Genomic DNA, 12,109 nt, shown 5'->3' with positions numbered 1-12,109 from the left:
AGCCAATGAGGAGGCAAGTGGTCCCTGGCTCCGCCCCCAGAGCGCCTGGGCCGCGAACGCCGAGCTGGCGCTGCCCCGCCTTGGTGCCCGACGGCCCCAGGCGCGGGGTCCCCTCGTTTCCCTCAGGGCCTCCTCTGTCTAGAGCAGTCGGCCTCGCGCCGGTACCCACCGGGGAAGCCCCGTTCTGCCGGGACTCAGCTTTGGCCGGTCTGGGCCCTCTCAAGCGAGTCCTGGCCCTTCCCTAGTCGGTCTTGAGAAGGCAGAGCGCCCTCCCGGAGGGACTCCCTGAGACTGCTCCCTTCCACGTCCCTCCTCGCCCTCCTCAGCCTCAGGCCCTCCCTCCCACTGCCACTCTGATCCCCCTCGGGCCCCTCCCTGCAGTCGGGCCTCCTAGGGGGAGCCCCACCACTCAACACTCCCTTTCCCTACTCTCCAGCCCCTCCCACCCCAACTCTGGACTTTCCTGTGACCGCCTTTACCTCTCCCTGGAAGCCCCTCCCCTTCTCCGAGGGGCAGCCCCGGCCGGGTTATCCCAGCGCCTCCCTCGGACAGCCCCTGGGCTTGTGACCAAGGCCGCGCCGCCTCTACTAGTCGCCGCCGCTGGCGGAGAATGACTGAGGGGCTGCCTGCCGTTGGCGGCCTGCCAGAGGGAGGGGGAAAAGAAGGAAGGGGGCGGGGCTGAGGGGGGCGGGCCTGGACTTGTGGAGTGAAAGCGAAAGGCCGGCGGCGAGCCTGGAGACCCAAGATCTCGCAACCGGAGCAGCATGGCCAAGCCTTGTGCGCTGCGCCTGAGCGGGGAAGCCCGCAAACAGGTAATGGGGGATCGGGAGGCCAGGAAAGGGCCGGGGAGCCCTCCTGGATGGAGGCCAGGCTGGGTACTCCAGGGGACCAAGGCCGGGCCAGAGAACTCGACCTCTCCTTAGTGCTTTCACTTCTCCCGGCGGGGATCCCCAGATTCTTGCCTTCTGGCCGGTCTCTGCACTGAGCCTGGGCTTCCAGGGAGATCTGGCTTGTGGTAGGGAGGGCCTGAGCCAAGTTGGAGGGCATCCGTTTGTGAGTGGGATCTCACTCTTGACAACTGAGACCCTTAACCAACATCCGGGTACTGCTCTCTGTGCAGGTGGATGTCTTCAGGCAAAATCTTTTCCAGGAGGTAAGTCTTCTAGATTCAAGCGATTTGACTCGGAATCTTAGACTAGTACTTGAGGGCAGAAACCTCTCAGAGTGACCCCCAAATCCATCCTGGGCCCTACTTCCCTTATCAAACCTTCACCCAAGGCTCCTAATTATTGATCTCTACCTTTAGTTTGACTCCTTTTAATATTCTCTCTACTTCTGCCACTTCCTCTCCCCTCTTTTGGTGTGGAGTGAAAAGGTGTGGCCCCAAAGTCCTAACCTTGGTCTGCCACTTCCCAGCTTGGGCAAGTCCCTTCACTTCTCATGGCTTCATTTCCTTATTTGTAAGTATTAGAGTCAGTGATTTACGAGGACCCTTCCAGTCCTACTTCTCAGACACCTCTGGAGCATCTTCCGAGATTTCCCACCCTTGCAATGTAACCCACAGGCAGAGGAGTTCCTCTACAGGTTCTTGCCACAGAAAATCATACACCTGAATCAACTCTTGCAGGTGAGTGGTGGGGACTCCTCCCACCCCATCCCAAGGCCTCTCTCCTCTCCACCCACCCCCTCTAGCTAACAACTGGGCTCAGCATGCAGAGAACAGTTATGAGTAGTGGACTGGAAGCGTTAGGATGGTGTGAGGCCTGAGCCTGGGCAGAGGGTGGGTGGGCTGCTTGGAGGGAAGGCTGTGACTCAGAATGAGAGGCATAGGCTGGGCCGCCACTGACAGGAGCTCTGTGCAGGAGGACTCCCTCAATGTGGCTGACCTGACCTCTCTCCGGGCCCCGCTGGACATCCCCATCCCAGACCCTCCACCCAAGGATGATGAGGTGAGGCACTTAGGATGCAAAGCTCAGACTATAAACCAGGTGGAGATGATGGGCCTCCAACCTCCCAAGACTTTCCTGAAGCTACTGTCCCCCCCCCTTTTTTTTTTACCTTAGATGGAAACAGATAAGCAGGAAAAGAAAGAAGGTAAGAGAGGAAGGGGTGGCTGGGGAAGAAGAGATGGCACATTGACTGCTAGATGAGAAGGGGCCTGAATGCCCTTTTTTTCACAGTTCCCAAGTGTGGCTTTCTCCCTGGAAATGAGAAGGTTCTTGCCTTACTTGCCCTGGTTAAGCCAGAAGTCTGGACTCTCAAAGAAAAATGCATTCTGGTAAGCCTGGGGACTGGGAGAAGGAGAAAGGGAAGACAAGCCAGGCCAGGCCCTCGTCTCCTTTGGAGATGCAAGTCTTTCACTCAGGGACCTGTTTCTGAAATAGGAAACTTCCTCTGGGCTTTGGGTTTGGATACCTTGGGTTCTCATTCCGCTAGACCTCTGATTTCACAGTGATATCCCTGTAATCAGAGCCTGCTGTGTCCACCTCCATATTGTCAGAACCCACCTCTGTACTAGGTACACAGTGCAGGTGTTGTGCCATCATGAGTTGGTTTAGAGCCTGGGTCCTAGGGGCACCTGGGTGGCTCAGCAGTTGAGTGTCTGCCTTTGGCTCAGGTTGTGATCCCGGGGTCCTGGGATCAAGTCCTGTATCGGGTTCCCCTCGGAGAGCCTGCTTCTCCCCCTGCCTATGTCTCTGCTTCTCTCTTTGGGTCTCTCATGAATAAATAAATAAAATCTTTAAAAAAAGAAGAAAAAAAAAAAAAAAAAAGCCTAGGTCCTAGAGACTGCTTGGGCTCAAATCCTGAGTCTATACTTACCTAGCTGGTTACCTTAGGTAAGTTTCTTGGACACTCTGTGACTCAGTTTTTTTTCATCCTTTGAATATAGTAAGAACATGTATCTTTAAAAGTTGCTGTAAAGATTAAATGAGATCTATATAGCGCAGTGCCTGGTACAGTAATAAGTCCTCAATTAAATATAGTTATTAGGAAGTGGCAGCTAAAAGGAAAAACCCAGTAAGTTTGTTGAATGATTCCTACATGATCATAACTCAGGTGATCACATGGATCCAGCACCTGATCCCCAAGATTGAGGATGGAAATGACTTTGGGGTGGCAATCCAGGTAAGAAAAGGGTGTATGAGGACATTGAGAGCAGGGAGAGACTTAGGGAGTGAGGGGTAGGAACTAGCTATGATCTGGGAGGAGGAGGAAGTTGGTGGGTGAAGGAGGGAGGAGAAGAAGTGTTTTTCTTGCCTCCCATCTCTCTCTCTCTCTCTCTCTCTCTCTCTCTCTCTTTTAATCACAGGAGAAGGTGCTAGAGAGGGTGAATGCAGTCAAAACCAAAGTGGAAGCCTTCCAGACAACCATTTCCAAGTGAGGGCAGCTGGAGGACCAGCATGGGTGGCTGCAGGGACATTTCTTTGGGGTTTCCAAAGCAGGGCAATCCTATCAGAACAATGGGGAGCCCTGGAAAGGGTCTGAAAGAGTTCTCTCTCATTACCCATTCTTGTGTTTATCCTCTTGCTTTTGGCAGGTACTTCTCAGAACGTGGGGATGCTGTGGCCAAGGCCTCTAAGGAGACTCATGTAGTGAGTAGATAGTCATCAGCCTTTTAGCTGAGGCTGGCTGGGGGTGGGGCAAGGAAGGAGGGGCTAGAGGTCTTCTTTGTCTGTTTTCTGACCTTCCCAATATGGAAAATATTAAGCCAAGAGCATTGGCTCAAAAAACTGATTTGGGATTCCAAAACCTTGACCCCATTCTCTGCTGATCCTGTGGGATTCCATTTCTTGGTGCTGAGAAGGGGCTCATCCTCAAGTTACCTATTCCCTATATGAGGAAACCAGATTAATGTCCCAACCTCTCATGGGGCTGACTCAGCTTTGCCTCCCACATCCCAGATGGATTACCGGGCCCTGGTGCATGAGAGAGATGAAGCAGCCTATGGGGAGCTCAGGGCCATGGTGCTGGACCTGAGGGCCTTCTATGTGAGTATAGAATAAGCCCCTATGGGAGATGGTTGAGGGGGATAGGGGGAAAGCCAAGAACCTGACTGCCACCCTTCTGGCTTTCTTCCAGGCTGAGCTTTATCATATTATCAGCAGCAACCTAGAGAAAATTATCAACCCAAAAGGTGAAGAGAAGCCATCTATGTACTAGTTCAGGGAAAAAAATAAATGACCTATGATTATGTGGATTACCTCTGGTGTGTGTCATTTGTTCAGAAGGCATTTATTGTCACCTATGTCCAGATACTGAATGTGAATCTACTGGTGGGAAAGAGAGGGGATGCCATGACAGCAAAGATGAACGGGAAGCCTGTCCTGTTCTTCTTTCTTAAGAAAGAAGTCATCGTGAAGAACAGAGTGGAGATTGTGACATGTCATGACAGCCATATAGGTAGCCTGTATTTGGGGATTTCGCAAGATCATTTCCATCTGGGGGGGCTCATGAGTGCTTCCTGGAAGAAGTGGCATTTGCACAGACCTCTTATAGGAATAAGCAGGCTTTGGACTGAAAGCTGAGCAAATCTGGAGAAAGCTCTGGGGCTGAGATCAGGGAAAGAAGAAAGAACACTCATCATCAGCTCAGAGCAAGCCTGAGTGAGGTTTTACTGGGAGAATTATGGGTGAAAGGTGGGACTCCTTCTCAAGAGCCGACAAGGGCAAAAAAACACTCCCAAGACACTGTGTTGAAGGAAATAATATCGCAGGACATAAAGGGAAGGATGGGTCTGTAAATTTGTTCTCTTCCCCCCTCCTTCAGCCAATTACCTCTTTTACTTCTGCAGAGACTACATTAAGGAAACCAAGGGCCATATATCCTGGGTGGCAAAAGTAACACAGCTCGTTAGCGATGGAGCTGGCCTACAGTACAAATCCACTCATCCTATAGTAGGAGCAAGGCAGTCCGCTTGGTGCCCAGGTTCGGAGACCCGGCGCCCTGGGACACCCGGCGCCGGGCGCGCGCTCCACCCTGCTGGCTTTGCTGGGCCTGCGGGAGCGGCGGCACAGGTATCAGACGCAGCCGTCCTCAACCCTGGGCCGCAGTCCAGTAGCCTAGCCAATCCGCGTGCGAGCGGTTCTCCCTAGTTTTCTGCGGTTCGCGGGAGACAAAGGCGGGGCAAGGTTTGGAGGCGGCCGATGATTGGGCAAAACGAGAACCTTCGAGCCTACCAAGGAGCACCATGTGGGCGGGGCTCCAGAAGCGGGCGCTGCTCTGGGCAGCCGGCTCGAGTGCCCCGGGTCTCGCGCGGATCTGGGGCCGCCCCCTGGGGGCGGGCGGGGGCGGGCGGGGGCGGGGCTCCGCGCCGCAGCGTGCTTACCGGGCCGCCTACGTTCCGGGCCAGTGGGGGCCTGGGGCCGGGCGCCGGGACCCGGGTCCCCCGGAGCCGGCGGGCTGTCTTCGGCCCGAGTCAGCGTCACTGCCGAATCTAAGCTGGGGGGGAGGGAAGGGGCCAAGGAAGGCGCCGGGGCGCTGGAGGGAGCTTCGCGGACGCGAGCTGGGGCCTCGCTCGCCATGGGGGAGGTGGAGATCTCGGCCCGGGCCTACGGGAAGATGTGTCTGCACGCCGCGCGGTACCCGCACGCCTCCGTCAACGGGCTGTTGCTGGCGCCCTCGCCGCGGTCGGGAGAATGTCTGTGTCTCACCGACTGTGTGCCCCTGTTCCACAGCCACCTGGCCCTGTCCGTCATGCTGGAGGTCGCCCTCAACCAGGTGCCGCCGCTGGACGCCCACCGACCGCCGCGAACCCCCCTAACACCCTTAGCCCAAGCCCATCCCCGGCCTTGGCAGCAGTGCACACCTCCAGGGCGGGCCGCACGATTGAGTTTCTGATGGCCCCTTTCCCACGGCAGGTGGATGTGTGGGGCGCGCAGGCCGGTCTGATAGTGGCTGGGTACTACCATGCCAATGCAGCTCTGGACGACCAGAGGTGAGTGGAGTAGCCGGAGGCAGAAGGCTAAGGGTTACGGGATGAGGGATCGAGAGAACTCTTGGTCATTCCTTCCATTTTTCCTTCGTCACATGCTTAGGAGCAGGGACTAGATCCACCAGGCATTAGGCTGGGTATGAAGGAGCTCCCTGGAAGAGCTGTGGTGGGGGTGGGGAGGATAGCTGTGTATCAGTACAAGCTGGCACCTGATTTGAACTGAGGTGGCTGGCCTGGCCAAGTGCTAAAAGAGCACAGAGGAAGCCCAACCAGTAACTTTTGGGGGGAAATTTTTCCTTATGTAGAGAAACAGTTTTCTACTTTTGTATTAACCACGTATCTGGATCAAATTATACAGTTTTGTAATTTGCTTTTCCCTCTTCAGTAAGTATCTGCCATCTTTCCATGTCTACACCAAAAAATTTATCCTAATAGCTATGTAGTATGAGTATGGATGTACTAGGATTTATTTAATGCCTTAAATATTGAGGTTGTTTCCCTTTTTTTTTTTTTTGTTAATACACTGTCCAATCATTACAGTAAATTCTTTATAATTGGAATTTCTGGGTCAGCATACGTATAATATACTGTTTAAATTTGGGTGGCTATGCCAAATTACCCTCCCAAAAGATGACCTTTGATTTTCACCTTGACTAGCAGTCCCGAGCACCTGTTTTCCACTGCACTCAAGCATTAAGTAGTTATGTATGAAACTTCTAGCAGGTCTGACCCCCAAGGCCAGCTACAGGGAAAGGCCATCATGGTACCATCATCGAAGAGATCTGGGAAATCCAGCTCAGATGGATAGGGTCCACCCATAGTCAGCTCCTCACTCCTCTGATCTTCCCTTTACACAGTGCTGGGCCCCTGGCCTTGAAAATTGCTGGGCGGATTGCAGAATTCTTCCCTGATGCAGTCCTTGTTATGGTGAGTTTTGGGTTTCTGGGTGTGGAGTTGGTGAGAAAGTAGGAAGGGGGATCCTTGAAACCCTCACCAGCCTTTCCTTGTCTGCACAGTTGGACAATCAGAAACTGGTGCCTCAGCCTCATGTGCCCCCTGTCATTGTCCTGGAAAACCATGGTCTCCGCTGGGTCCCCAAGGACAAGAACTTGTGAGTGCCCCACTCCCTCCACCTCTTCTTGGAAACCCACAGCTCCTGGGCCTCCTCTATCTTTGATCTTGCCCCAAGGGTCCATCTCTAGATGCTAATCTCTGCCAAGTGTCTGGCCCCACTGCCTGCTGAGTTTGACCTCCACGGGGGTTATTATTTCAGAGTGATGTGGAGGGACTGGGAAGAGTCACGGCAGATGGTGGGAGCACTCCTGGAGGGCCGGGCCCACCAGCACCTTGTGGACTTTGACTGCCACCTTGATGACATCCGGCAGGACTGGACCAACCAGCAGCTGAACACCCAAATCACCCAATGGGTTGGTCCCACCAATGGAAATACCTGAGCCAGGGCTGGGGGGTGGGATGGGGAGGGTCAGGATCTAATAAAGAGGTTGGGCTGAAGGACAATGGTATGACTATTTATTGTGCCTGGGAGGCGAGGGGAGGGAGAAGCCTCAATGGGCTGAAGTTGGGGAAAGTCTGGAGTCCTCAGTAGAAGATAAGATAGTCTCTGCTGGACCCATTACAGAATGAAAGGAGGCTCTCAATAGATCATTCCTTTTGTTTCTCCCCTGGGCTTCTTGAGCTTCTCAAAGTTCTTCAAGATGATGTCATATAATACAGCCTACAGGGCCAGAGAGGAGTGGGGGTCAGCCACAGGCCCCCAGTGGCTCCGGTGCCCCATATCTAGCATTATGGAGATGCTAAGCTCTGTCACCTTTCACCCCCAGCCTACAGGGTCAGGGAGTAGGTGGCCTGGGAAAGCTGCCTCTACCCATCCCTGCCCTCACTTCCTCACATAAGCATTGCGGATCTCCATGACCATCAGCCGGATGTCCCGGTACTCTGCCTCATCCAGCTCGTGCACCAGCTGCCGATAGTCACCCTGTGGGAGAGCTGGGTCAGGCCAGACTTCAGATGCATCCTTCCCCCACCCATGTACCCTGACTTAGGCCTCACCTACCACATGGGGCTGCTTGGCTGCTTTGGTCACAGCATCACCCCGCTCAGAGAAATACCTGTGGGAAGTAGAAGGATATGGAGTGGGAGAAGGAAGAGGGAGCCCAGGGCTCTGTGCAAGGCAAAGGCAGAGTGTGAATGCAGGTGCCGGTGGGCAGTCACTCACTTGGAGATTTGAGTGTGGAAGCCTTCCAGCTTGGTGTGAAGAGCGGTCATCAGCTCAAACACCTTCTCCTGGGGGAAGAATGCAACGGGGAAAGTGGAAAGCATCGTGGACTGGAGCAGTAAGAAGGGCAGAGGAGTGGGGTAGCGCTCTCACCTGGACAGCCACTCCAAAATTGTTTCCATCTTCAATCCGAGGTATCTGTAGCTGCAACCAGGTGGTGACCTGGGAGGAGGGAAAGGCATCAAAGCCACATCAGCTCCCTACCTAATTTCCAGGTTCCTGTCCTCTGCTTCCCTGCCCACAGTGGGTGAGGGAAGTATGCCAAGTCTGTCCTAAGCCCCAGGGCCTACAATTTTGGCTGCATTTGCTGTGCTCTCCGGCTCAGGCCTTGCTGGTGCTAAGTTCTACCTAGCAGGAACCAAGGAGGACAAAGGATTTGATCTGAAGCCTAGAGATGGAATTGGGAGGGCTCACCAGGTTGAGTTGCTCAATGACATCCTTGATCTCAGGCTTTAGACGCTGAAGGAGGACCACAATCTTCTCATTGCAGTTCACTGGGCCACAGGGAGGACCTAGGCAGTGGGCAACGGGGTCAGTCACCAGGCTGGGACTGTGTGAGAGCAGGGAAGAGCTCCTGGGAAGTGAGACTCAAGTCCCTTCATAGTGGTTGGTACCTTTGTCTTCATCTTCCCCTTTCTTCTTTTCATCTTTTTCTTCCTTCTGCAGGGAGAGAGGAGCTCTTGGGAGTCAGGCTGAAGGCTGATTTTCCCCATGATTGGGCCCCTCCTCCCAGCTCTTCCCAGCTTGCCTCCTGCTGTTTCTTTCGTTCCTCTTTCTCTTTCTCCTTGACTGGATCGGGTACTGGGATGTCCAATGGGGCCTTCAGATTGCTCAGGTTGGCTTCATTGAGAGCTGGCTCCTGGTGCAGGGTGGGAGGAGGGCTGGAGGCAAGGGCATCCCTCTCACCTCGCTCTGATGGCCCCCCAGACTCTCCCCTTGACCCCTCTCTTTAGCTTTTTGCTGCCCCTAATACCTTTAAAAATGCATCCAACTCAGAAATCTTCTTGGGGAAGTAGCTCCCCAGCAGGTTCTCTGTCTGTGTGTGAGGTGGGGTAGGGGAAAACGGAGGTCAGAATCAAATATTCTTCGAGGCAGTGAAGCAGGGCTGACACTGCCCAGCAAGGAAGGGTTGAGCAGTGGGCGTTAGGTAGGGGTGGGGTGCTGATGGGGCAGGTCTTACCTTGGTACACAGGTCTTCACGGAACACGTCCACCTGTGGGACACAGGCAGCCCTTCACACACCTGGCTTTATGGCCAGTTCACTTGAGGACCGTTCCCTTAGGGTTTTGAAGGGCCTGACCTGGGGACGGGTGGAACGCATCCCGTGGGGTTGGGGAGGGTGAAGTGGATCCCCGTGGGGCTGGATGTGGGGGATGAGAACATTTCTGGTGGTGAAGGGCGAATGGTCCAAGTGAGAACAGATCGCTCCGGTCTCCTGGGCTGTACAAGGAGGGGTGTAAGAGCCTCTGCGACTGGGGCAGGGACGGAGTGCCTTGTGGAGTGGCCGGGGGCCCTCCCGTGGGAAAGGCCATGAGGTGGCGGGGCAGCTTCGCACCCCGTCCGTGTGTGGCCCCGGGCCCCGCGCCAGCGGACCTCCCCTCCACGCCAGCTCTCCGCTTCACCGCACTCCGCTGGACCTCGGCCGCCGGCCTCTCCCGGCAGGCGGACCTCGCCTGTCTCTCCCGGGGCACAGGTGCTCCTGGCACCGAGCCTCACCGGGGCTCCCACCGACCTCGACCCCGACCCGCGACGGGGGCTGGGGCCGGGCACGACGCCTGCAGCCTTTCGGAGCCACGCCTCCCTAGCGGGCCCGTCCTCGAACCCGCAGCGCTCACCTTGGCTTGGGCTTCAGGCTGGACCCTGAGCGTGGCCATAGCCGGGGCGGGGGGCCTAGCGCCGCACGAGACGCGGAGCGTGCACCGGGAAGAGAAAGCGAAAGCGGCGCTCGCCGCCCGCTCGGCCTTCCTGGGGAGCGGCGAGCGGCGGCGCCGGAGGGGGCGGGGCCAGCCCCCGAGCCGGGCGGGCGGAGGGCGGCGGCAGGCCGGGCGCCCCCTGCCGGCCGCGAGGAGCGCTGCCACCGCCTCCTGCGCCCCGGCCCGCCTCCCCTCCCCGCCCTGCTCTCGAAGCCCAGCCTCTCCCTCCCCGCCTCCTCGCTTCCCGCCTTTCGTCCCCAAGCCTACGGCCACCACCCCTGCTACTTCTTGCTTCGCCTCGCCTCGCCTCGCCTCGCCTCGCCTCGCCTCCCCACGCACCGCGGCCCCGCCTCCGGGAGCCCGTAGGCCGGCCACTCGGCCAGGGCCCGCCTCCCGCCTCCCACCTCCCTGCTCCCGGACTCTGGTTCCCTTGTGTCCCTGCTCGGCCTGGGACGGTGATAAGCCTTATCTGGCTCCTTTCCATCTTTTCTGGCCTCCCTTCCCTAGCCCTGGCTCCACGGGCATCGTCTGACCCATGCGGTGACATTCAGCCGCTGTCACCTCTTCAACCCAGGCCCCGTCAGCTCCCTCCTGATCCTTATTGTGGATTACACCCCTCTCTACTCTCCACACAGACCTCTCCAGCTTAAAGCTCTTTCCCAATTTCCTGTTTACCTTAGAATGAAATCTAAAGGGCTTTCCTGGCCCAGAAGGCTTGCCTGGACTGCCTGGCACCTGTTCTCCTTCAACTTCACTTTGTACTGCTTTGCCATTTTCCTTACACTTGCAAATAACCCGGCCTTCCATTGTTGCTTAAACCTGTTGTGTCGTGTATCACCTTCATTCCTGCCTCAGGCCTTTGGCCTTACCAGTCCCTTGGCCTGACACACCCTTTCCCTGCCTGGAGTTGTCATTAGGTTCTCAGCTCAAATGTCACCTCTCCAGAGGTAACTTTCTCCATCATCCTTTATAAAGGATCTCCCTGCCAAGTCTCCATTACAAACCGACCTGGTTTAGTACATTCATAGCACTGAGCTCTCTACTATTAGCTCTCTACTATTACTATTTAGTTTGGGGAGGGGGGACATAGTGTGGTTTAGACCAGGGTTTGACAAACTTTCCCTGTAAAAGGCCAGATAGTAAATATTTTAGGCTTTGAGGGCTCTATGGTGTCTGTAGAAACTACTTAACTCTGCCATTAGAGCAGATAAATAGCCATACCTACCTAAATGAATTAGCAGGGTTAGGTTCTATAATTTTTTTTTTTTTTTTTTTTTTTTACGATAGTCAGAGAGAGAGAGAGAGAGAGGCAGAGACACAGGCAGAGGGAGAAGCAGGCTCCATGCAGGGAGCCCGACGTGGGACTCGATCCCGGGTCTCCAGGATCGCGCCCTGGGCCAAAGGCAGGCGCCAAACCGCTGCGCCACCCAGGGATCCCCAGGGTTAGGTTCTAATAAAACTGTCTATGGACCTTGGAATTTTAATTCTGTGTAATCTTCACATACCATAAAATATTATTCTTTGTTTTTTTCAATCATTAAAAATGTAAAAAACCTTTCTTAACTCTCAGGCCATACGAAGTCTGGCCACAGGAGGGCTGTAGTTGCTAGTCCTTGGTTTAGAACACAGATGATGGACCCATACCGCCTGGGTTTCTAATTCTGGCTTTAATATCTACTAGCTGTGAACAAGTCACTTAACCTCTGTGCCTCGGTTTTCACAACTGTACAATAGGAACACTACCAAACCCACCTAATAGTGTTGTTATGAGGACTAAATGTCTTGGTTTATTTGAAGAACTTGGAGACACTTAGAACTCTGCCTGACACATAGTAAGCACAAGAGCACAAGAGAAGTGTGTGCTATTATTTGTGAGTTAATTATCTGCTTCCCCCGCTAGCCACTAAGCCCCCAAACAGCAGAAACCTTGTCTTTCTTATTCCTTTTTTTTTTTTTAAGATTTTATTT

The 12,109-nt window shown here is 54.8% G+C and overlaps 3 protein-coding genes across 3 annotated transcripts; 2 read left to right on the top strand and 1 right to left on the bottom strand.

Moving 5' to 3' along the window:
• The first annotated feature begins 655 nt into the window (after positions 1 to 655).
• PSME2 (proteasome activator subunit 2) lies at positions 656 to 4,198 on the top strand. The gene is made up of 11 exons (XM_077908747.1): positions 656 to 812; positions 1,121 to 1,153; positions 1,565 to 1,627; positions 1,863 to 1,949; positions 2,064 to 2,094; positions 2,181 to 2,278; positions 3,058 to 3,126; positions 3,311 to 3,378; positions 3,539 to 3,593; positions 3,903 to 3,989; positions 4,081 to 4,198. Exons 1-11 carry the CDS (start codon positions 765 to 767, stop codon positions 4,159 to 4,161), a joined length of 720 nt encoding a protein of 239 aa, XP_077764873.1. The 5' UTR covers positions 656 to 764; the 3' UTR covers positions 4,162 to 4,198.
• A 1,097-nt stretch (positions 4,199 to 5,295) lies between these two features.
• EMC9 (ER membrane protein complex subunit 9) lies at positions 5,296 to 7,450 on the top strand. The gene is made up of 5 exons (XM_077908748.1): positions 5,296 to 5,718; positions 5,859 to 5,935; positions 6,790 to 6,859; positions 6,949 to 7,043; positions 7,206 to 7,450. The coding sequence occupies exons 1-5, from the start codon at positions 5,521 to 5,523 to the stop codon at positions 7,384 to 7,386; spliced, it is 621 nt and encodes a 206-aa protein (XP_077764874.1). The 5' UTR covers positions 5,296 to 5,520; the 3' UTR covers positions 7,387 to 7,450.
• PSME1 (proteasome activator subunit 1) lies at positions 7,441 to 10,230 on the bottom strand. Its single transcript, XM_077908746.1, has 11 exons — positions 10,064 to 10,230; positions 9,409 to 9,441; positions 9,202 to 9,264; positions 8,977 to 9,087; positions 8,843 to 8,888; positions 8,643 to 8,740; positions 8,322 to 8,390; positions 8,169 to 8,236; positions 8,007 to 8,061; positions 7,842 to 7,928; positions 7,441 to 7,667 (listed from the first exon to the last, which is right to left on the bottom strand). Exons 1-11 carry the CDS (start codon positions 10,100 to 10,102, stop codon positions 7,587 to 7,589), a joined length of 750 nt encoding a protein of 249 aa, XP_077764872.1. The 5' UTR covers positions 10,103 to 10,230; the 3' UTR covers positions 7,441 to 7,586.
• Between the last annotated feature and the right edge of the window lie 1,879 nt (positions 10,231 to 12,109).

The sequence above is a fragment of the Canis aureus genome, chromosome 9 (assembly GCF_053574225.1).
Source record: "Canis aureus isolate CA01 chromosome 9, VMU_Caureus_v.1.0, whole genome shotgun sequence".
Lineage (NCBI taxonomy): Eukaryota > Metazoa > Chordata > Mammalia > Carnivora > Canidae > Canis > Canis aureus.
The sequence above is the reverse complement of the archived record's forward strand: the minus strand, read 5'-3'. Positions and strand labels throughout refer to the sequence as shown.